The sequence below is a fragment of the Notolepis coatsorum genome, assembly GCF_963971535.1.
Source record: "Notolepis coatsorum genome assembly, chromosome: 6".
NCBI lineage: Eukaryota > Metazoa > Chordata > Actinopteri > Aulopiformes > Paralepididae > Notolepis > Notolepis coatsorum.
Genome location: NC_140170.1, coordinates 73,100,148 through 73,124,654, shown reverse-complemented (window position 1 = coordinate 73,124,654; position 24,507 = coordinate 73,100,148). Strand labels below are relative to the sequence as shown.

The 24,507-nt window shown below is 47.7% G+C and overlaps 1 protein-coding gene across 1 annotated transcript in view; it reads right to left on the bottom strand.

Moving 5' to 3' along the window:
• The window catches only part of espl1 (extra spindle pole bodies like 1, separase), a 77,953-nt gene that overhangs the window by 18,440 nt on the left and 35,006 nt on the right, over positions 1 to 24,507 (bottom strand). The window contains exons 19-29 of the mRNA XM_084317574.1: positions 22,997 to 24,150; positions 22,496 to 22,877; positions 10,785 to 10,916; positions 9,913 to 10,126; positions 8,768 to 8,964; positions 6,935 to 7,062; positions 5,572 to 5,694; positions 5,244 to 5,393; positions 4,794 to 4,961; positions 4,224 to 4,328; positions 3,830 to 3,945 (exon numbers count right to left, since the gene is read on the bottom strand). Coding sequence (XP_084173700.1) covers positions 3,830 to 3,945; positions 4,224 to 4,328; positions 4,794 to 4,961; positions 5,244 to 5,393; positions 5,572 to 5,694; positions 6,935 to 7,062; positions 8,768 to 8,964; positions 9,913 to 10,126; positions 10,785 to 10,916; positions 22,496 to 22,877; positions 22,997 to 24,150 — 2,869 coding nt within the window. The remainder of the gene's footprint in view (positions 1 to 3,829; positions 3,946 to 4,223; positions 4,329 to 4,793; positions 4,962 to 5,243; positions 5,394 to 5,571; positions 5,695 to 6,934; positions 7,063 to 8,767; positions 8,965 to 9,912; positions 10,127 to 10,784; positions 10,917 to 22,495; positions 22,878 to 22,996; positions 24,151 to 24,507) is intronic.

The following is a 24,507-nucleotide window of genomic DNA, read 5'->3' as shown; positions in this document are numbered from 1 at the left end:
GATGTAGCAGATGTCGACCCAGTCACCCCCAACACCCTCCTGATGGGGCGGCTAGATCCCGCGTTACCCCAGACAATGTACCGGCCTGAAGAAGCGAACGGCCGACGAATGTGGAGGTACAGCCAAGTATTAGCCGACAAGTTTTGGAGCAGTTTCCTACTGCACTACCTACCGTCTCTACAGACCCGCCAGAAGTGGGTAAAAGAGAGACAATTTGACGGAAGGAACAGTCGTCATGATTATTGACCAGTCACTACCCAGAGCTATGTGGCCGGCTGGCCGCGTAAGCAAAGTGATCACCGGTGCCGATGGCAAGGTCCGAGCAGCTGAAGTACTCGTCCAGGGGCGCATTTACACCCGTCCTGTGGCGAGGCTCATAGAACTGCCCCGACTCCCAGACACAATCGATGATGACCATGACCCTATGACTTTGTGAGTTGACTGACCCTTACAGCGAACCCTTGAGTGGTAGACAGTGCGGTTAATCTGTCTCTGCTTAACTAATTGGGTTGGGACCAATTAGGGGGCGGCTGTTCTGAAGGATCAGATTAAACCGAATATATATATTTATTATATATATATATTTAATTGTATTTGTATATCCCCTGATATCCCTTGTATATTCCTTGTACAATATGCATTGAATATCCCTTCTAGTCTACTGAACATCCCATAATAGTCTCCATTCTACCATTGGACGAGACCTTGGTGCCAGGTCGCCATACCCCTCAGACCAGGTTCAATCGTACCGCTCAACATGTATGGACAAGTCCTAGTTCCGCGTAGGAATATGTCTACCGCACCACTAATGGTACTATTTGTTCATAGTGCGTATATATACTGCGCTATTAAAGTAGAACTTTCTTTTAGTCCAGTTCCTTACCCTCCAACAGAGTGACAGACGCAAAAGCCTCCCCGCGAACCACGTGTGGGCAGTAAGGCCAATTCGGCCCAGTATCGGCATTGAGACATCGTGTATATTAATATTTGAATAGTCATATTTGGCACTATATCGTCGAGTTGGACGTATTCTATTAAGCTAATAATAGTCTATTCATATGTAGTGCCTCGTGCGGTAAGAGTTCTATAGTAATCAGCACCCCCATCGTTTCGGGCATCAGCTGGACGCTTATCCAGGGTGGTTGACCCCACGTGAAGCTGCACCCGAGGAGCTCCAGGCCAAAGAGCGAGTGGACCTGTATATTGGATTATTCTACCGACGACGGCTAGCCTTCCACGGCTTGGATTATGCTTTGAGTACTTTGATTATTCTATGGATAAAGGCCAACACTGCGGTGTGTTGGAAATACCCCCCCCGGAGAGGACGACAGGTGAGAAGACGCTCTACACGACGAGGTCGCCTCACGTCTCTCCATCGTGGACCGGAGGACGCCGGCCACAGAGAGTCCAACTGCTTTCATCTGTGGATCGAGGATCGCTGGGCACCGGGTCGCACGACTGTGGGCTCTCCCAGGATACCCTCGGCCAGACGGGATACAGCCAGACTCTAACCCCCCCCCTCCAGCTGTCCTACAAGCAGTCGGAACCTTCCCCTAGTGTATCCAGCTATATAATCATTCAAGTATCATTGCTATTGTTCCCTAAATATTCCAGGTTGTATATTTGCTTCCTGCGCAATCAGAGATTGGACATTCGATATTGATCTACCTACGAATACTCATTTGCCATAAAAGTGCATACTATTTCAAATCATAAATGTAATTAAGTGATCGTTGTACATACCTTTTGCTATGTATTATTATTAAACGCAGACTTTCGACTTGGTACATTTGTGTTGGATCCGTTTCATCAGGTGGGAGTGTTTATCATAATTATTTATACCTAGTACTGGGTGGCCAGAGTCTAAAGTACAAGAGGTAGTGGTAGTAAGTATCATATCTAACAATACAGTCAGGGAATTGTACCCCTCAGTTACAAAGATACTAATTTAAAAGTGCACTATGCAGTTTCAGATTTGTTGCAATTAGTGTACTAATTTATTACACACATAATCCTTAGAATGATTGTATCATAAGCATCTTATCAAACCAAAACATCATTTTGAGGCATCAAAATAGTTTTCAATTATTTTCTTTCTCTCTCTGTATAGCTGCATTCTTCAATCAATTCGGTCAACTTTGCCATCAAACTCTCGCCTCGCACTGCTTTGTTTGTAATGTTTTTCTGTGTCCATGTGAGCTTTGAGATCGCCAGCAGTGCACCTTTATTAGACACAGAAACATATGGTCAAGCTTTGCACTCGTTGCACTCCGCTTCCAATTAAACTCGCCCGGGGCGATAAATTGGGAATTTTCTCTGCAGTTAATCTGTAATGTACATTTTCGCGTTTGCATTGTGAGGAAGCCAGCGATGCTGGTCGGATCTGTGCTTCCTGCTCTGTTGTGTGCGTCTGTGTGAGAGAGCGCAGTAGCGACGCCCACAAAGCACTGAAAGCGAGGCTTCTCTTGGTAACGTCACACGCAACAGGTTACCGTAGTATTCGGTGCAACGCGCCAGTCAATTTAACTACATGCATATTTTACACAAACGTTTCTGTGCGCAACAGATTTCAGATGTGCGCGGGAGCGTTTTGCCATGTGCGCCCGCGCGCAGCTTAGGGGGAACATTAATTACGCTCCTTTCGGTTTATGTTATACATGTTTCTCATGTATAAAATATAAATAGTCTGTTGATGTATGGTATGAACAAAAATTACAAACTTAAGGTCTCATGAAGAATAGTTACAGTGAGGAATCTTATGTTTAGTTAAACAAAAGACAAAAAGATCCCTATGTGCACAGATACGGTCAGGGACATTTTCACTAACCCTAGTGAACCCAAACAGACCGACTTTGTTTGGTATGAGAGTTACTGTAGGCACAATTTTGTCCTGTCCACAAGGACGTAAGGGAAGTACTTTTTTAGTAAATTGTCCTCCATTTATGTCGATTTTCTTGAGCTGGATGAATATAAACACCTTGAGTTGTGCTTCAGGAAGGGAATGTTTTTGGTAGCAGATATTATTTATCAAGCTCGGGAGAGAAGAATGAATGAAAACTTCAGCGACATTGGACCAGTCAGTGGACAGACCAGATGTGTTGTTTGCGTGTTTATAGCACGAGTGCTAGTTTAACACCAGTCCATTGAGGCTTTTCTAAAAGATGGAATAAAATGAACAGTATAATACAGAATTTAAATCACAACAAATAGTTACCAGAACAAGAGTCCATGATTAAAACAACAAAACCAGTTTGTGTCTACATATGTGAGCACTGCTGCTTTGTTTTCAGCCATACTTTGAGTCCTCTGTTGAAGATGTTGGCATTGGACTCCAGTTTTAAGCCAGTAGGCAGAGAGTTCCATAAGTTTGGCAGACTGTCCAAACAAACTCTTGCACTTGGGAACAGTACAGTCACCATTATTGGAAGCTTGTGTGTTTGCTCTGCTAGAGCTCCAACATCTAACCACCAGTCCAGAAAATAAAGATGAGACATGATTGTGCAAACATATAAAAAAAATAGTCTATTATTACAGAAAATCCATTTTCAAACGTGAACAGATTGTGCTTATGTGATGCCATCGCATTGGTTTTCGGTCCATGATTTGTATAGCCTGTTTGTATATTAATAGTTATGGGTTTTAGTAAGGTTTAGTATGGTTATGGAAGACAGAATTTTGTTTAAGACTGAGCTGTAATCTGTATTTAGATAATGAAATGTAATGTGTAATGCAATAATGGAACACAGCAACAGTACATTGGTGTCTTATAAACCCATGAGGGTTTGGAACTTTGTCTGCATGACACGGAAATAAAATAATAAGGTCTCACCTGCTAAACCATTGTTTAAATCTCTCCTCTGTGCCTCCTAGATTGGCATCTGGGTTCAGAACGTAGAACACCTGCTTGGTGTCCACACCTTGCGTCAGGACAGACTGGGGGTCAGACTGGAGACAGAGAGAGAGACAGAGAGAGAGATGGGGGGAGAGAGAGAGACAGAGAGATAGAGAGAGGGATAGAGAGGGGGCGAGAGAGAGAGGTGGGGGAGATAGAGGCAGAGAGAGACAGAGAGGCAGAGAGAGATAGAGAGAGAGGCAGAGAGAGATGGAGACAGACAGAGAGAGCTTTTAATGAAATCCATAATGAAGTCTGTAAACTATTAGTGCCATTGGACACAATGGAAAAAGGCACGTACACCAGCGTAGCATTAAGTGGAGTTCCTCACCTCTCTCTGAATGCAGTGTCCCAGGAGGGAGTGGAGAGAAGGCATGCGGGAGACGGAGCACTGCTTCAAACAGGACATGCTCTCCCATGGAAGCCTCTGAAGGTACTGCACAGGGGAGAGGACGGAACACATTACGCCTCTCTCTCACACACACACAGAGAGACCATTGACCATATTCACATGACGGCCATTTATGATCATGCTCGGGTTGGGATTAATCCCAAAAAGATATGCACATTGCAAAAAAAAAAGAAGAGCAATACGGATTATAAATAGTGTTGGGTAAGCTCGTTGGATTTTCTAACATTCGCTAAAGTAAAAAAACAAATCTATACGTTGACGTGGAAGCGCAGATATTTCAAGCACCAACGATGTAACTTTCAGAATGAATGCTTTTGTTCCTGGAAATAACGTTAGCTTTGCCCATCCCCAATACATTAATACATTTGAATTCCAGCAGTGCATTCTGCCAAAGCACCAGCAGCAGCACCCAGAGCATCGACGTGGCAACGAAGTGAATGAGGTAAGCGGGTAGTTTTGGGCAGAGTTTAGCAGGAAAGGAGAACCAACCTTATCCAAGATGAGGACAACGTGGCCCTGCGGCTCCGCTCTGCCCGCCAGCCGAGACGTGGCTCTCTGGAGCAGGTCCCTGACCTCCTCCCAGCGCTCTGGACACAGCCCCAGGGCCAAGAGCTCCTGGTCGGCCTGGGAGAGCAGGGGAGACGCCGAGAGCACCGCCTGGAACACAAGGAGCTCAGAGTAGTTGGTTTTCGTCCCACTGTTTTTCACTTTCTAAACTCACTGTTAATAATAATAATGATAACTTGGGGATTTATAAAGCACCCTTCAAGAAACCCAAGGCGCTTTACAGGCAACAAAAAAGACACATAAGGAATAAACTAAATAAATAATAACAAAATGACAGGGAGACGACTAGGCCTTCGTGAAGGAGAGCAAAACAGACTCAGTGCCCCGTGAGAAAAGATGAAGGTAGAGTGTGAACCAACAGGCGCACCGCACCTTGAGCATCTCCTGGGAGGCGCTCACTCCTCCAGCGGACAGGGCCTTGTGCAGCCGCTCGGCCTGGACAGCCAGCTCAGGGTCTGCAGTGAGGGGCAGAAGAAAAGCTCGCCAGCAGCCCAGAATACCCTCCATCTCCTCCAAGAGCCGCTGATGAGAGAGAGAGAGGTTAGGACAATTACAAAATAAACACCAGCAAACCTTTCATAGTCTCCTAGAGTAATTCAACTTTTTAATACCATGAAGCCATTTCCTGTGCACCTCCACAAGTCAGTCTCCTCCTCCTCCTCCTCCCCGGTCCAGCAGTGACCTCCTTCCTCCGACTTACCTCCACACGAGTATCCAGCGCCCTGCGGCCCTCCCACCACTTGGCCTTGTCCGAGACGCAGCTCACAACCTTCTGCTCCGCCTGGATGCTGTCCATCTCCTGCACCAGCCAGCTGGTCGGGTGCTTCGCAGGACGGAGAGAGAGAGAGAGAGAGTGAGAGAGGGGGAGAGAGAGAGACAGAGAGTGAGAGAGAGAGAGGAACATGAACACATAGGAAGGACCCTGTAGCACGATAAGACCAAGATGAGTCAGTGTAGTCTTAAGGTGCTCCCATGGTCGAGCGGACTGTACGCGGACTGGACTCCGTGGAGGTCCGCTGGACTCTGAGCTTTCATAGTCGAGCGTACCTCAGCGGACCTCCGCGGACCAATTTCCTACATGTCTCGCGCCAGTTTACACAATCTTTCCCACGCTGTTCAACTTCTGTCATGTCGTCGTCATCCGATGTCAATAAAGAGTATCTTATCTCCGTTTCCAATATTTCGATAATAAAACGGGCAGTTTTACACACTTGAATAACAGGTATAGGCAGCGAGGTGCAATGTACCGTATAGGCTTGCTCAATGAGGTGGACAGCGCGTGGTGCTGAAATGGAAAACACGCATTGCATGAAATAAAAACACCCGTTTTTTTTCGAAATATTGGAAATGGAGATAACATATTTCGATAATAAAACTGGCAGTTTTACACACTTCATTTAGAAAAGCCATTCTCTTTTGCGAGTGAAAAAGCGAGTGGTCAGAGTAAAATGCAGATCGGTGTCACATTAAATGCAGGTCGATGTCAACGCCGATCAGCGTTTTGTGTGACACCAGCGCGATCTCTCAGAGGCGGGGGTCTGCGTGGGAGGGACACGCCGCCCACATCGCTTCCCGATTCTGCTGCGCAGGCGCACCAACCGACCTGTAGGAGTCGCTGTCCACAACGTCCGATCCCCACCCACCAGCTTCCCACCCCCTAACACTGCCAATTGCGTTAGTATGAACGACCAGCCAAGCTGGTAGCAATGCCGAGAGCTGGGCTCGAACCCAGCATCTCCTGCATTAGTGGCGAGCGCCTTGCCCACTGCGCCACTTAGCCGCCCCTTATTGGTGTTTTATTTTATGTTGTTTTATTGATTATTTTTGTTTGATTTCTATATGTCTGTATCCAGACCCCAGGAAGAATAGTCACTGCTGAGGCAATGACTAATGGGGATCTGAAATAAAAATAAATAAAGGTCTGTTCTCCTCTCTGCGACATCACCCGGAGGAATTTCTCCGCGTGGAGACAACACATTGGTAAGGATTAAGGTTGAAAATGTACCACTGGGAGACCAGCAGTGGTGCAAAAAGGAGAGCCGCCACAGCGCTGCGAGCCTCACCTGCCGGTGGGACGTAGGGATGTGGACGGTGACGGGAGCGGAGTCCCTCTGGAGACGAGACAGCAGAACAGTGTCCCCGATCTCTCCGGGTTTTACCGCCACCACCGACAGCACACACACGGTCAATCCTGCGGAGGAGAAGAGAGGAGACGTAAAGGACCGGGTCATATCGCCATGACGCCGCTCATTGATGGATCTCTGTTCCAGAGGATTTGAACACCAGGGGTCTGGCCTCACGCAGAGAGCCACTTGGTGAGCTACACTCACTTGATTGATTTTATTTATGGATCCAAAGACGCATGCAAAAGTGACAACACTTATTTCCAGCATGGTCCCCGATGTTCTGACCAAAGGACATATACAAATAACATAAAACAACACGTAAAGCAAAAGTACAATACAACAAATCCATATTATACATATCTAAAAACAATAACATCCTGACCAAATACCATAACCAACAAGTATGACCCGACAGCTATCCGGCCACTTTACCCCAGAGATATGAGAGGTCCTGACCTTTAAATATTCCTCTAGATCCTGACAGTTTTATCCTGTGGCTGTTCCACATTGAGATCCCGGTGTAGAAAAACTTGGCACTAAGCAGATTGACCAGAATCACCTGCAGACTAGGCCTGCCCTGGGCCATTAATCCAATTACGATTCTTGGCTGATCATGATCAATAGGAGTCTTCCGTTTGTGAACCTGAATGTTTACAGCAGGTTTTATGGCAATCTGTACATTAGTATCGTCTGGCCGTCAATAAGGAAACGGCAATACGGCCAACATTAGGGATGGGCAAGACTCACAAAATGACTGTTCGATAAGTCACTGGGAACTATTCGATTACTAATAGAATTTGATTACTAAAAAATGTGAAAGCTAGAAGGAAGATGTAGGTAGATATATTAGGAAAGTAGACTTCCTTTAGTAGTTTAGCAAGTCCCATTTAGATTATTCCATGTTATTTGTATGTGGTCGAGTGTACACTGTACATTGTCCTCAAATGTAAATGTAAATGTACATTGTCCTCATTCCAAAAACCATTAAAGGTGACATGTACTGCTATTCCTAGCACTATTTGGGCAACTTTACACAATTCCTGTTAGTCTATTCAAGACATCTGTAAGGTTTTTTTCAAAAAAAATGCATTGTTTTATATTTCTAATCAAGTACTCAAAACAATCATTTTCCAGCTTCAAGATTTCAGGCTGTTATGGCCTGGCTCCGCCCATAAGCACTTTGAGTGACAGTCAGCCCACACAGCGACTGGTAGACAGAGAGATAGAGATAGAGAGAGAGGGGGGGGTGGGAGAGAGAGAGAGAGAGGGGGGGTGGGGGAGAGAGAGAGAGAGAGGGGGGGGTGGGAGAGAGAGAGCTTCTTCCAGAGCGAAACCAGACACCTCCCTTCCTCCCCTCTCCCGTGTGCCCCCCAAGTGCTCCCTCTCTCTCTCCCTCTCTCCCTCCAGAGCGCACGCAGAGGCGTTGGGCCCCACTCCGCCTCGCAGCATGAGGAAGTGGCTTCCACTCGCTGTCTAGTCTAGGTAGAATGGGGCGGGCATTAGCTCCAACCACAGAGCCAATCGCATCACTGTGCGCTACCCAGCGTCCGAATGACGTGACTCAGTCGTTCAAATCAAAATGGCCTGATTTACTGGAGGAGGAAAGGGGCTGAGCTGAATCAGAGCAATCCGCCAATATGGTATTTAGACACTAAAACACATTGATACGAACTCCTATTACTATAATACAATGCTAGAGACTGAAAAATGACATTTATAGTACATGTCACCTTTAAACATTTTACAAATGGCAGCTTTAAGGAGTCGTACCCGAGGGGATCTGCTGGACCTGCTGCATGAACTCTTGGCAGTGCTGCTGGGGGAAAGAGGAGGGGTCAGCGGTGGAGAAGGAGAAGTTCTTCTCCAGCCGAGACAGTCTCTGTTCCAGAGGTGTCGTGGCTGTGGGCTCGTCTAGACTCGGAGAAGACATCCTGTCCGCCAGCTCGCCAGAGCTCTTCTTCAACTTCCTGGTGAACCGACGACCGCAAAGAGATCAACATGGGATGAGATGATATTCCTTTATTGATCCCCTTGGGGCAAATTCAGGCATCATAGCAGCATGGGGAGGGGGTACAGGTATGGGAAGGGACCAGGTAATAGTAGAAATAGATATAGGCAATAAAATCTAATCTGGGAATAAAATGGGACAATTTAAACAGTGTAAACAATATACCGGTAACTCGAGAAAAAATAAACCTGTACCCTAACTGGCATGATATACGTCATATGTTGTAATCCATGCATGTTTTGGCAGTTAAGCGTCAGACACACTTAGTGGTCAGATATTCCTAATAGGAGTTCTGCAGCCATTCCAGCTGCTGGCAGCGGTCCAAGCCCACAGTTGTGGAACCCAAACATTCTATTCAACAAAGGAATACGTATTCCATTTTTATTATGATCACAGACTGTGTAGTCGATTACATTCTTATCGTATACTACTGTCTGAATGCCAAAACGGTCACGCCAGTGCCTTTACATGTTCTCAATTGAAATGTGCCCTGGGCTATCTTTGAAAATAAAAATAAATAAAATATATTCATTTTTACGTGTATATTAAATGATTTGTATTTAGTCTTCTTTGGAGTAAATGCCTGTAAACCCATATTAAGGTGAGTCAAATAAATAAAATGGATGAATTAATTCAGTGAGATCTATTAAACCAACACACCAAAGCAATGAGATCTATCAAACTTCTCAAAACACAAATACTCTAGAGTCTAGAAGTTGAACCCTTTGTCATCAGAGCGTGGAAGCTGGCCAAGAAGAGATAAGAAAAACTATTATCCCTGGAAGGGAAACAGTGTCGTGGTCCAACAGCACTAGATGATATCATTATTAAATACACAAGACACAGTATAACCCATCATGATTAGAATACAGCATGAAGAAGCGCCCGGGGGCAGACCGATGCTCACTTGAGACGCCTGGCGAGGTGTCTCATCATGTGGTGGCGCGAGGTGGCGCCCAGGGACTGTGCGTGGAGCATGGCCGTGGTGACGGGCTCCCTCTGCCCCAGGCTCAGGGCCAGCAGGGCACACAGGCTGGAGTAGAGGCCGGGGGGAGGGAAGTGCTGCAGGGCCAGGAAGGCCGAGCGCAGCAGAGACTCCACCGCCTCCACGGAGAGACTCTCTGCAAACATTCAAATAAACAACATCATAAGCTGCAGGCACAGTAACGAGCAGCTCATTTGCAGGTACGAGTATTTCATTCATAAAAATAAGAGGTTTTAACTCATATATATATATATATATATATATATATATATATATATATATATATAGGTGGTTTAAAGATAATAAATTACACTGATATTATATCAACATAAACTATAAAACTTGCAGGAGGATATGGTGATTCAGATTAACTATCAAATGCCTTTGATAAGTCTAAAAAAAATACCTAGTGTTTTCCTTTCTGTCTTTAACTTTGTATATTTCATTAATTAGATGAGTGATTGCCATATATGTTGAATGTTTCTTTCTGAGCCCGTACCATTAAACATTTTACATGGAAGAAATATCCCATTAGCCATTTCTTTGACAGATATTGTGGTATGAATCACAATAGTAATTTTGCATCATTATTGATCATTGAAAAACGATTCCAATTATTTAGATTTGCAAAGGTTTGTACACCAAGCAAAGATGTTTCAAAGAATCAGTAAAAAAATAAATAAAAATACATGACCAATAAATAAATAAATAAATAAATAAATAATGAAAAATTACTTTTGTAACAGTATACTAAGAAATTGGATCACTGTGAGGTATTAGTAATAGTGACTCACCTGGCCCGGTGTGTGTATGCGAGAGATGGACCTGCAGGCCCGTTCCTGGATTCCCTTTACTCCTGATCTCAGAGAGACACATCCTCTCCAGATCACCACACAGGTCTCTCCGCAGAACCTCAAAGTCAGCATCTACACAGTCAGAAGAAAGCTCAGGGTAAGCAACAGTGTCTACAGTCAGAAGACAGCTCAGGGTAAGCAGCAGTGTCTACAGTCAGAAGACCGATCAGGGTAAGCAGCAGTGTCTACAGTCAGAAGACAGTAGGGCTGAGCCCAAACGTTCGGACCTTCGTTCGTTACGTTGGCGTTCTAAATCAACATTCGAATTTAAAATGTTTTATCAAATATAATTCTCTCTTTATATATATTTTTTTTTATACTATGAGTCTATTTATTCTGTTTAAACCAATGGGTTTTTTCTTCACAGTTGCAGATAAATATTAGTGTTGTGAAGGGCCAGATTAAACCGAATATATATATTTATTTATATATATATATTTAATTGTGTTTGTATGTTCTCTAATATTCCCTGATATCCCTTGTATATTCCTTGTGCAATATGCATTGAATGTCCATTCTAGCCTACTGGGCATCCCATAATAGTCTCCATTCTACTATTGGTCGAGGCCTTGGTGCCAGGCTGCCATACCCCTCAGACCCAGTTCAAACGTACCGCTCGACATGTACGAACAAGTCCTAGTTCCGCGTAGGAATCTGGCTACCGCACCACTAATGGGACTATTTGTTCATAGTGCGTATATGTACTGCGCTGCTAAAGTAGGACTTTCTCTTCAGTCCAGTTTCTTACCCTCCAATAGAGTCACAGACGTCAAGCCTCCCCGCGACGCCATGTGTGGGAGTAAGGCCAAGTTCGGCCTACCATCGGTATTGAGACATCGTGTATATTAATATTTGAATAGTCATATTTGGCACTATATCGTCGAGTTGGACGTAGTCTATTAAGCTAATAATAGTCTGTTAATATATAGTGCTTCGTGCGGTGAGAATACTACCGTAGTCAGTACCCCATCGTTTCGGGCAGAGAACTGGCTGCTTACCCAGGGTGGTTGACCCTATGTGAAGCTGCACCCGAGGAGCCCCAGAGCCGATGAGCGAGTGGACCTGTATACCGGATTATTCTACCGACGACAGCCCGCCTTCCCAGGCACGGATTATGCTTTGGATACTTTGATTATTCCATGGATAAAGACCCCCGACACTGCCGTGTGTTGGAACCCCCCCCCCTGGAGAGGACGCAAGGTGAGGAGACGCTCTGCAAGACGAGGTCTCTTCACGTCTCTCCCCCGTGGACCGGAGAGAGCCGGCCCACAAAGAGTCCACCTGCTTTCATCCGTGGTCCAAGGATCGCCGGCGCATTGAACGGCACTACAGTGGGTTCTCCTGGGATACCCTTGGCCGGACGAGGCAGCTGGATTCTACCCCCCCCCCCCCCCCTCCTACTCCTTTTTTTTTTTGATCAAATTTTTTTTTTATTATTAATTACATGAAATCCCCCCCCTCCTACTCCTGTCGGCTTACAAGCGACCGGATTAACCCCCTCTAGTGTATCCAGCCTATAATCATTAAAGTATCATTGCTGTTATTCCTTAACTATTCCAGGTCGTATATTTACCACCTGCGCCTTCAGAGATTGGACATTCTCTATTGATATACCGACGAATACTCCTTGCCATAAAAGTGCATACTATTTCAATTCATAAATGTAATTAAGTGATTAAGTGCTTATTCTACACACCATCGCTGTGTAGGAAATAAAGACCCGTTTCTAATTCGTACATTTGTGTTGGATCCGTTTCATCTACGTGAGAGTGTTCATGATAATATATTTATGCCGTGTACTGGGTGGCCGAATATTAAGTACAAAGGTAGTGGTAGTAAGTATCATATCTAGTAATACAGTCAGGGAATTGTACCCCTCAGTTACAATTGGTCCTTCGAGCCGGAGGGTAATTAGTGTAATATTAATATAGTGTTATTAATATTGAAATGGCCTATGATGAACACTCCACGAAACGATCCTCCTAACCAACGCCCGCAGCGCGAACGACGGCTCCCTCAGTACTTAGAGGCTTACGCTGTCAGTCAACAACCTAGTCTTCTACTAACAGTAAACGCGGTAAAACTAGAAAGTAAAAGTATGTCTAACCCCAACGCCCAGACTACCCCGACCATAGAGGCCCCTACGGGCTCTAATGTAACTGACCAAGTTCACGGTGGGGACCAGTGGGAACCAGACATGACTTCACACCCCGCCAGTACTGAAGAAGTAGTCCCCGATGAGTCCCGGGAGGAATACAACGCTACCGAGAGAGAACTCGGCACGGAAGAAGACGGGGAGAGCACCGTGGAGATAGAGCTCCAAGGCTCCGCAAGGAGTACCCCGAGGGAAGGCTCCCCTATACAACCGCCTTCTCCCAGCGAGGCAGAGAGGACCCTACAGCAGGCATTCCTCGTCAGCCTGAAAGCCTCTACTGAACGCGATAGACTCCAGGGTGAACGCGATCGATTGCAGATACAGCAACGGAGCGAAGAAGAGCACATACGCCTGGAAATAAGACTCATTCAGATGGAAGAGAACGTGGCCCGAGACCGAGCAGACAGCCAGCGAGCAGCTGCTGGTGCTCTACGGGACGCAGAGCGCGACAGACAGCAAGCGCAACTAATAGAACAGCTGATCAGACGGACAACACCCTCTCCCTCCGCCGGAGGCTCCAGGAACTCGTCTAGACACACCTCCAGGGCGGCATCCCCTAGCCGAGTAAACAACCCTGAACTTGACCAACAGACGAGGTCTATACCCCCCACAGACCACCTCCCCCCACCGGTCCAAGCGAGACCTAGCAACCGGGAAGGAGCAGCATATCCTGTGGAGAGGCTAAACCAGAGACTACAAGCACTGGATGACCTAACTGAAGAGGAAGAGGAGGAGAACCACGCCCGAAGACAGCACAGTACTCTACCGGACCAGGAGGCCCGGTACAGCCCAGGCTATACTCCCGCGGAGCTGCGCTACAGACCCCCGACTCTATACCCGGGTGAGCACGACCCGCACCGAGGAACAGCACCTGGACAAGCGGGCCATGGTACACTGCCGGTACCAGCCCATACCAAGGAGCGGGAGGAGACTCGCCTAGGAGGCCTCTCCCCCAACGCTCGCCGATGTATCCACAGTCAGCGTCATACATTGGCACGCCTATGGTACCCGACTTCACCCAAGAGAACCGGGCCCAGTATACAGAACTCCGCATGTGTCTGGAGACCATGTTGGTGGATGTATTGGATGAACGCCACAAATACGCCATCCTACTGCAGCACTTAAAGGTGCCCCGCGCACATAATATAGCGCTCGCCTACGCGACTTCCACCACCCCATACACAGCAGCGCTGGTAGCATTGGACCAGAGGTATGGGCGCATATGGGATTACGTGATCCAGGAGATCCGACACATCGACCGCTTACCCCCAGCAATAGACAATCGAGCACTGGACGACCTGTCCATCAGAGTGCAGTCCCTGGTAGGGATGTTGGGAGCGCAAAGAGAGAAGGGGAAGTATGAACTTTACGCCAACTCAAATGTGGAAAGGATTCTGGAGAAGCTGCCGCCCGCTCGTCAGGAGCGCTTTAGGCGGCAGAGGGACCACAGAGACCCGAATGGCCCCGAACCGAACCTCCTCGATCTAGCAGACTTCCTGGCCAGAGAAGTCAGCAGCCTACGGCTAGATACATTCGGACGGAGCACCCCTGGCTCCAGAGAAGGAACCAGACGACTAAATGATGGAAGAAGATCGGTGACTGTGATGCACCAATCGGAGTCAGTACCGAGCAGCAGGAGCCACAGTACCCCCTCCAGAACGGAGAAGTGGAAGATAGTGTGCCCCTACTGTGAGAAAGAACACTGGCTAGCGCAATGTGACTCCTTCCCCAAGCTGAACGCGGAGGAAGCAGGTCAATGGATAAAGTCCAACAAGCGCTGTTTTCGCTGTGCGCGCTCACACATGGCAGCCGAATGCCGCTTAAAGAAAAGGTGCACCAAGTGCGATGGAGCCCATCTGGACATACTTCACGACAGTAACAGACGGCGCCCTTCACCTGCACCATCCAGCCGCAAAGCGAGCGTCATGTACATCGATCCCGCCAGCAGCAGTGGAGCCCGAGTACTCCTAAAAGTAGTGCGTGTGACACTAAGCTACCAGAATAAAGTCCTGGACACTTACGCCGTCCTCGATGACGGGTCAGAGAAGACCCTGCTGCTCGCCTCCGCTGCGGCCCAGCTAGGGCTGCGGGGAAGCGAAACCCAAATGACAATTCGGACAATAAGACGAGATTTGAAGACGATAAAGGGCGAGAATGTCTCATTCTCTATCGCAGCAAGCGGCCAGCCTGAGCGACGGTACCAGATTGCAGACGCTTTCACCAGCCAAGAAATAGGACTGTCGCGGTACACATACCCCGTCGCCAAGCTGATGGAGAAATATGCACATCTGCGCAAGTTACCGATCCCGCTCATAGACAAAGCTATGCCGACCCTGTTGATAGGCTCCGACCATGCAGACCTCATTGTCCCGATAGACCGGGTTCATACCGGACCCCGAGGCTGCCCTGCAGCAGTCGAGACCCGTTTGGGATGGACTCTCCAAGGCCCGCTCGCCAAATCTCTCAACCGAAGTACAGCCACTAGATGTCTCCACTCCCGAGTCACAGAGGGAGAAACCGCACTCCTGCAACACGTAGAGCGGCTATGGAGCTTGGAACAAATGCCCTTTAAGAATGGAAAGAAAGACATTCGCTCTAAAGATGACATTTACGCCATTCACCTCCTCGAGACAGGGACCAAGAGAGTCCCGGTCAACGGCGTGTTGAGATACGCCACGCCACTCCTGCGGCGAGAAGGAATGCCTACTTTCCACGCCAAGACAGACGCCACAGAACGGTACCTGCTGAACACGGAGCGGCGCTTAGCCAAGAACCCCGCCCAAGAGAGTGTATACCGCGCTGAGATTGAGAAGCTCATCACAGCGGGACACGTCACAAAGATGGACATTAAAGAGGCTGACCAGACCACTGAATCGTGGTACGTGCCCCACCACAAGGTCCATCACAACGGTAAAGACCGCATAGTATTTAACTGCAGCTACCAGATCGGATCCCAAAATCTGAATAAAGAGTTACTGCCCGGTCCCACACTCGGCCCCTCCCTACTCGGCGTTCTACTCCGCTTCCGCCAGGAAAAGGTGGCCATCAGCGGGGACATTAAAGGAATGTTCCTGCAGGTGAGATTAGTAGAGGCGGACAAGCCCCTGTTACGGTTCCTATGGAGAGAGAAGCCAGGAGATGAGCACCCAGCCATCTACCAATGGGAAGTCCTCCCCTTCGGAACGACGTGCAGCCCCTGCTGTGCGACATTTGCACTACAGAAACATGTAGCAGAGGACCCAGCAGCGGACGAAGAGGTCCGACACAGCGTAAAGAACAGCTTCTACGTAGACAACTGTCTACAAAGCCTTTCAACCCAGGAAGAAGCCGAGGCTCTCCTGATTAAACTCCGCGCCTCATTGATCAAAGGCGGCTTTGATCTCAGGCAGTGGGCCAGCAGCGATCCGCAAGTACTGCGCAGCCTCTCCGAGGACAAGGCAGCCAGCAGCGAGACCTGGATGGCTACAATCCCGGGAGAAGCCCAGGAGATGACCCTGGGATTGGTGTGGCGATTCAAAACAGATTCGCTTCACTACAGACACAAGCCCCTGACTACGGAGCAGGGAAGGCCGGCGGCGGCGCCGACCACCAGACGGAGTGTGTACACAACACTCGCCCGACAATATGACCCGCTAGGATGTATTCTACCGTACACCACCAGGGCAAAAATGATTGTACGAGCATTGTGGGACAAGGACCAGGGCTGGGACGACCCCATTCCCGCACACCTTGCATCCACCTGGAGAGAGTGGGAGATGGAGCTCCACTCACTCCCAGGCGTTAATATGCGCCGAAGCTACTTCCCACCCACGGTGAGGCCAGAGACATGTAAAATGGACTTACACGTCTTCAGTGACGCCTCAGAGGTTGCATACGGATCAGTAGCCTACTTGCGGGCCCAAGACCAGGGGGGAGAGATCTACACAGCATTTGTCCTCGCCCGCTCGAGAATAGCCCCACGCAAGCAACAATCTATCCCACGTCTAGAGCTCTGCGCAGCCCTAGCCGGAGCGCACCTAGCCACGCTCATCCAACGTGAGCTCACCATACCGGTGTCTAGAACAATCCTGTGGTCAGATTCCACGACGGTACTCGCCTGGATCAAATCGGACTCATGCAAGTACAAAGTCTTCGTGGGAGTCAGAGTCACAGAGATTCAAGACTTAACCGAAGAGTTAACCGGAGAAACAGAGTGGCGCTACGTTGATACAAAACAGAACCCAGCTGACGTCATCACCCGGGGGATCCCCCTGGATGACCTCACCCGTCGCAATGTCTACAGTGACGGCCCCGCATTCCTAAGACTCCCGGAAGGACAGTGGCCCATGCCTATCCCGAGGGAAGCAAGTCCAGAGGAGGTGGAAATTAAGAAGTCTGTGTTCTGTGGATTGAGCACCGTAGCCTCCACCGACCCTAACATAAACGATTGCACGTCCATAGAGAGTGCACAACAAAGAACATTCCTGCGGTACCACCCGGAGTGCAAGTCCCCCGCTGATATGTCAGCAGCTAACTACGAGGAAGCAGAATTGCTTCTACTGCAGCGAGCCCAGAGAGACTCGTTCCCCGATGAATTGGCCTGTCTACAGGGAGGAAAGCCCGTCCCATCCGACAGCAGATTAATTCACCTGGCCCCCGAGAGCGACGCTCACACCCTCATCAGAGTGGGTGGTCGCCTACGCAGAGCCCCCAATCTACCGGATGACATTAAATACCCGATCGTATTGAACAGCCGACACAAGGTCACAGAGCTGATTATAAAGAAATACGATGAGGATGTACATCACGCAGGAGCAGAAAGAGTCCTCACGGAGATTGAGGGAGTATTGAACTCTAAGCCCCTCGGCTATGTCTCCAGTGATGTGGCGGATATCGACCCAGTTACCCCCAACACACTCCTGATGGGGCGGCTAGATCCCACATTACCCCAGACCATGTACCGGCCTGAAGAAGCGAACGGCCGACGAATGTGGAGGTACAGCCAAGTATTAGCCGACAAGTTTTGGAACAGTTTCCTACTGCACTACCTACCGTCTCTACAGACCCGCCAGAAGTGGGTAAAGGAGAGAGACAATTTGACAGAAGGAACAGTCGTCATGATTATTGATCGATCACTGCCCAGAGCTATGTGGCCGGCCGGCCGCGTAAGCAAGGTGATCACCGGTGCCGACGGCAAGGTCCGAGCAGCTGAAGTGCTCGTCCAGGGTCGCACTTGCACCCGTCCCGTGGCAAGGCTCATAGAACTGCCTCGACTCCCAGACACAATCGATGATGACCATGACCCTACAACCCTATGACTTTGTGAAGTTGACTGACCCCTACAGCAAACCCTTATGTGTAAATAGACAACGCGATTAATCTGTCTCTGTTTAACTGATTAGGTCTGGGACCTATTCAGGGGGTGGCTGTTGTGAAGGGCCAGATTAAACCGAATATATATATTTATTTATATATATATATTTAATTGTGTTTGTATGTTCTCTAATATTCCCTGATATCCCTTGTATATTCCTTGTGCAATATGCATTGAATGTCCATTCTAGCCTACTGGGCATCCCATAATAGTCTCCATTCTACTATTGGTCGAGGCCTTGGTGCCAGGCTGCCATACCCCTCAGACCCAGTTCAAACGTACCGCTCGACATGTACGAACAAGTCCTAGTTCCGCGTAGGAATCTGGCTACCGCACCACTAATGGGACTATTTGTTCATAGTGCGTATATGTACTGCGCTGCTAAAGTAGGACTTTCTTTTCAGTCCAGTTTCTTACCCTCCAATAGAGTCACAGACGTCAAGCCTCCCCGCGACGCCACGTGTGGGAGTAAGGCCAAGTTCGGCCTACCATCGGTATTGAGACATTGTGTATATTAATATTTGAATAGTCATATTTGGCACTATATCGTCGAGTTGGACGTAGTCTATTAAGCTAATAATAGTCTGTTAATATATAGTGCTTCGTGCGGTGAGAATACTACCGTAGTCAGTACCCCATCGTTTCGGGCAGAGAACTGGCTGCTTACCCAGGGTGGTTGACCCTATGTGAAGCTGCACCCGAGGAGCCCCAGAGCCGACGAGCGAGTGGACCTGTATACCGGATTATTCTACCGACGACAGCCCGCCTTCCCAGGCACGGATTATGCTTTGGATACTTTGATTATTCCATGGATAAAGACCCCCGACACTGCCGTGTGTTGGAACCCCCCCCCCCTGGAGAGGACGCAAGGTGAGGAGACGCTCTGCAAGACGAGGTCTCTTCACGTCTCTCCCCCGTGGACCGGAGAGAGCCGGCCCACAAAGAGTCCACCTGCTTTCATCCGTGGTCCAAGGATCGCCGGCGCATTGAACGGCACTACAGTGGGTTCTCCTGGGATACCCTTGGCCGGACGAGGCAGCTGGATTCTACCCCCCCCCCCCCCCCTCCTACTCCTGTCGGCTTACAAGCGACCGGATTAACCCCCTCTAGTGTATCCAGCCTATAATCATTAAAGTATCATTGCTGTTATTCCTTAACTATTCCAGGTCGTATATTTACCACCTGCGCCTTCAGAGATTGGACATTCTCTATTGATATACCGACGAATACTCCTTGCCATAAAAGTGCATACTATTTCAATTCATAAATGTAATTAAGTGATTAAGTGCTTATTCTACACACCATCGCTGTGTAGGAAATAAAGACCTGTTTCTAATTCGTACATTTGTGTTGGATCCGTTTCATCTACGTGAGAGTGTTCATGATAATATATTTATGCCGTGTACTGGGTGGCCGAATATTAAGTACAAAGGTAGTGGTAGTAAGTATCATATCTAGTAATACAGTCAGGGAATTGTACCCCTCAGTTACAATTAGGCTACACTAATATTATAGTATTAAAACTGATGAGTTATATTAATTAATTAACTCATTCTGCGCCACGGGGCGCTATTACGCCAGCGCTGTAAGTCAATGGGGGGACTGTGAGATTTGCGAGTGGCGGTGGTATTTGCCCTTTTGCGAGCTCAGACCCATTCCCAACAGGCTGGATGGATGAAAATGAATATCGCTAATAAAAGAAATAACGATTAAAACCTGACTATACTCGTGATTGGCGCTGTATGGTCGGTGAGTTAACCCGACTATCATCAGGTCTGGCGTTTAAGAAAGTTGAGTTGAGTTAAAGAAAGTCAGAAATAAAAATAAAAAAAATACTAATTTAATCAGATTAATGACTTTATTCAAATTGAGGATTTAGTTTGAGGATATTTATTTAAAAAACAAAAGAAAATTGAATTATTTTTTTGTATTATTAAAAACGAAGGTTCGAACGTCCGTTCGAAAAACCCTGACGAAGTTCGAAGCCTAAAAACAGGCTTCGGGGACAAGCAGGCAGCAGTGTCTACATTCAGAAGACAGCTCAGGGTAAGCAGCCGTGTCTACAGGCAGACAGCTCAGGGTAAGCAGCAGTGTCTACAGTCCGAAGACAGTCAGGGTAAGCAGCAGTGTCTACAGTCAGAAGACAGATCAGGGTAAGCAGCAGTGTCTACAGTCAGACAGCTCAGGGTAACTAAGCAACAGTGTCTACAGTCAGAAGACAGATCAGGGTAAGCAGCAGTGTCTACAGTCAGAAGACAGATCAGGGTAAGCAGCAGTGTCTACAGTCAGAAGACAGATCAGGGTAAGCATAAGCAGCAGTGTCTACAGTCAGAAGACAGCTCAGGGTAAGCAGCAGTGTCTACAGTCAGACAGCTCAGGGTAAGCAGCAGTGTCTACAGTCAGAAGACAGTTCAGGGTAAGCAGCAGTGTCTACAGTCAGACGACAGCTCAGGGTAAGCAACAGTGTCTACTAGGGGTGTAACGATGCATCGAAATGCATCGATCCTAATGTGACGATTCAACTGCATCGATTTGAAAATGTTAGAATCGATAAGAATCTAAATTTGGTGTATTGTTTTTATTGACCTATAGTCCATTCATGCTGAGTGAATAGTTCCCCCAGCCACATTTGTGTATAATTTTATTTTTGTGGAATTAACTGATAGAAAATGCATCTAATCGAATCGTGGTCAAATGAGGAGATTTCATGATGCATTGAATCGTTGCCTGAAGAATCGTAATCAAATCTAATTGTTGTGAGGTCGAATCGTTACACCCCTAGTGTCTACTCTAGTCTGATGGGCCAGATGCATGCAACACTACACCGCGTTGCAAAGGGTGACTATATGATGCATGGAGAACATGATTGTTGTTGCCTTGTCGATGCAGTCTTCCTATTAGGTCACACTTAATGGGAGTAGCCAAGACAGGGTTTCCGTTAGAATTATTTTTTGCAGGTCTGAGTGTCCGGTAGATTTCAATCTACCGGACAAATGGGATAAATTCCGGTCAGAGTTTATTGAGCTTAAAAACAATTGATAGGCCTATATAAAGAATGACATCATCAAGGCATTTATAATATTTTAACTTAAAACTAGGCTACTTTTGCGTATATACAGTCATTAATATATTCCAAATAAAATAAGTCCCTCGAGACTTCGTGCTGCTGCCGACTTGAGGTGTCGGTGGGCAGTCTGCCCGACCTTAATAAACAGCAGTCTGTTATAATCACATTTTTATGAGCTAACGAATTCCGTTATATTGGACATTTGTATTAATTATATCAAGCGAAGAACTGAGAAATTTGGCAGAGAGAGACGGCAACATTATCGTGGGTTTGCGTGATGTATATCTCCACCTCCCAACGACTTGGTGCTGGTCATAATGTCCTGTGAAAATAATTCCCTCTAAACACAATTTGATTATTTGAATTGTATTAAAATAGGCTAAAATTAAATAGCCTATGCGATGAACGAAACAATCATTACATTTGTCGTTGCTTCACCAAGCAGCCGGTCTAATAATGACATCCTGTTGTCAGCGCGAGCTGGCTGCTGATATATTTACGTGAAGCATGGAGCAGGCAGAGCAGAGCAGCGGTGTTTTTAGGTCCGGTCTGGAAACCGCTCAGCAGCGCCCCCACCCAACAGCTGAATTGCCAATGGCTGAATTGGAGTACTGCACCCTGCCAAGCCATGCTTCACGTAAATATATCAGCAGCCAGCTCGCGCTGACAACAGGATGTCATTATTAGACCGGCTGCTTGGTGAAGCAACGACAAATGTAATGATTGTTTCGTTCATCGCATAGGCTATTTAATTTTAGCCTATTTTAATACAATTCAAATAATCTAATTGTGTTTAGAGGGAATTATTTTCACCGGACATTATGACCGGAGAGATTAAATATGTCGGACTTCAACAGATTTTGCCGGTCAAATACCGGTAATTACCGGCTAACGGAAACGCTGAGCCAAGACACACAATATATGGGAACAGCTGAATCTCATGATCGGAGCATTTGTACCTGATGAAGGGCCAGTGAAGGCTTCAAACACCCTTCATGTATTACAATTAAACACTTACTGGCAGCAGTAACATTTAGTGAAGTTCTACTTTCACGCGTACACATCGATCTCCTTACTTGAAGCAACACCCTCCTCAGCCTCCGTGTCCGACGCTCTCAGCTGCTCTATGCTCATGTCCAGGATTCCATCCACCTCCTCTTCGACGGTCCTCAACCTCTCGGGCGCCTCACCGGCCGGCACTCTCTTGGTTCTGACTCTTCTCGCCGGGGCCACCGCGGCCGACTCCTCCTCAGAAGAGGTGGCAGACAGAGGAAGTGCGGTGGTCTTCTTAAGCCTCGCCGGTTTCTTGGGCGGGACCTTCTCCGCAGGAGGCTCCGGGGCGGCTTTAGGCTTCTGGGCAGTCCTGGTGACAGGGGTACGCTTCTTGGACACTTCCCGTTTAGCTTTGAGCTCAGCTTTGGGGTCCGCCTCAGGGTCACTCTCATCGCTAAAATCCACCTGCATTAGGAGATCAAAATTCAGAATGAATCAAACTTGAAAGCATGGATTTTCTTGCATGCATAATGAAATAAGACGAACATTTAAAACCTCTCCACTAGATGGATTCCTTTGAATACCTTAAATCGAGGTCTCCTTGTGCGTTTGGGGGCAGCGGGTACGGGATGGGCCTTTTCCTGACATGGAGACGGCTCCTCAAACACCTGGAATTGTATTCTCGGGGTGGCCCTCGCTGCAGCTTTCTGCGCTTGAGGAGGGGCTTTGACCCTCTGGACAGGAGTGCAGGGCACGCTGGGTATCGCCATGTCGAAGTCGAAACAGCTGAGCTCTTTAGCAGACTTCACCTTTGCAATCACCCGAGTCATGGGGAAGGGACTCTTTCCTTTGGAGGAAAAGCTTGAGACTTTTATCTTGGGAGGCACAACCTTCAATTCTTTCGTCTTAGCAGAGACGGCTGGGTCTTTCGTCTTGGCAGAGACGACTGGGTCTTTCACGGTAACGACCGGGCCTTTGGTCTTCTTCAGCAAGGCAGTTTTGGGTTGCGATACCACCTCTATTGGCCCTTTGGGTGCGTTCCAGGTCCACATGGCGGAGAAGAGATCCTCCGGGGTGCAGTTCTTCTGGGCAGCCAGGACGAGAAGCGACGCAACGGCTTTAGTCACCAGCAGGCTCGCCCTCAGAGGCCTCAGCTCGGGGGAGCGCAGCGCGAGCCCGGCATCCAGGACATTCCAAATACCCTGGACCTTGTCGCTCCTCTGCTCGAGCCCAGACAGGGCCAAGCGTAGGTACACCCGGCCCGCCACGTCCTGCATCAGCGAGGGCTTGGAGGAGCTCTTGGCACCACCACCACGGAGGAGGGGGAAGAGCTTATCCAATTTGGCGGAGAGTTTGGCGGTGACGGTCTTGCAGCGGGACAATGTGACCTGGAAGAGTTTCCGGCTGACTCGGGCCTCTGCGGGGCCCAGCTGGAGAGCCAGGTCGGCCTGCGTAGCGGCCCAGCAGGCGGTGACCCAGCCCAGGCCGGGTTCGGAGCAGCAGGGGCACTGACAGTCGCGCTCGTGGGACAGGGAGGAGAGCCAGCGCTGGGGCCGAGCTTTGAAAGGCGGAGAGTTGGCCTCTGTGATGAGCGCAACCTCCTTGGGGAGCCACCTGGTGCTCAGGAAGTCTTTACCGTCCTCGTCGACACTCTGGACGGGAGGCTGCGCCTTCTTCACTGGACAACCTTTACGCGGCTTGATTTTCACATCAGCTTTCTGCTCCTGATTAGAAAAATCTTTAAAAGAAAGACAAACAAATAATTACTTCACAACAGTCCCATTTATGTACCTTATAGGGCTGAGCCCAAACGTTCTAACCTAATTTTTTATAATAAAAAAATATATATATTCATTCCGTTTAAACCAATGGGGTTTTTCTTCACAGTTGCAGATAAAGATTAGGCTACACTAATATTATAGTATAAAAAAAACGTATGAGTTATATTCATTAAAGAAAGTTGATTTAATAAAAAATAACTCATTTAATCAGATTAATCACTATTCAAATTGAGGATTTTGTTTGAGGATATTTATTATAAAGAACAAAAAAACATATTTTCTTTTTTATTTATTACAAAAAAACGAAGGTTCGA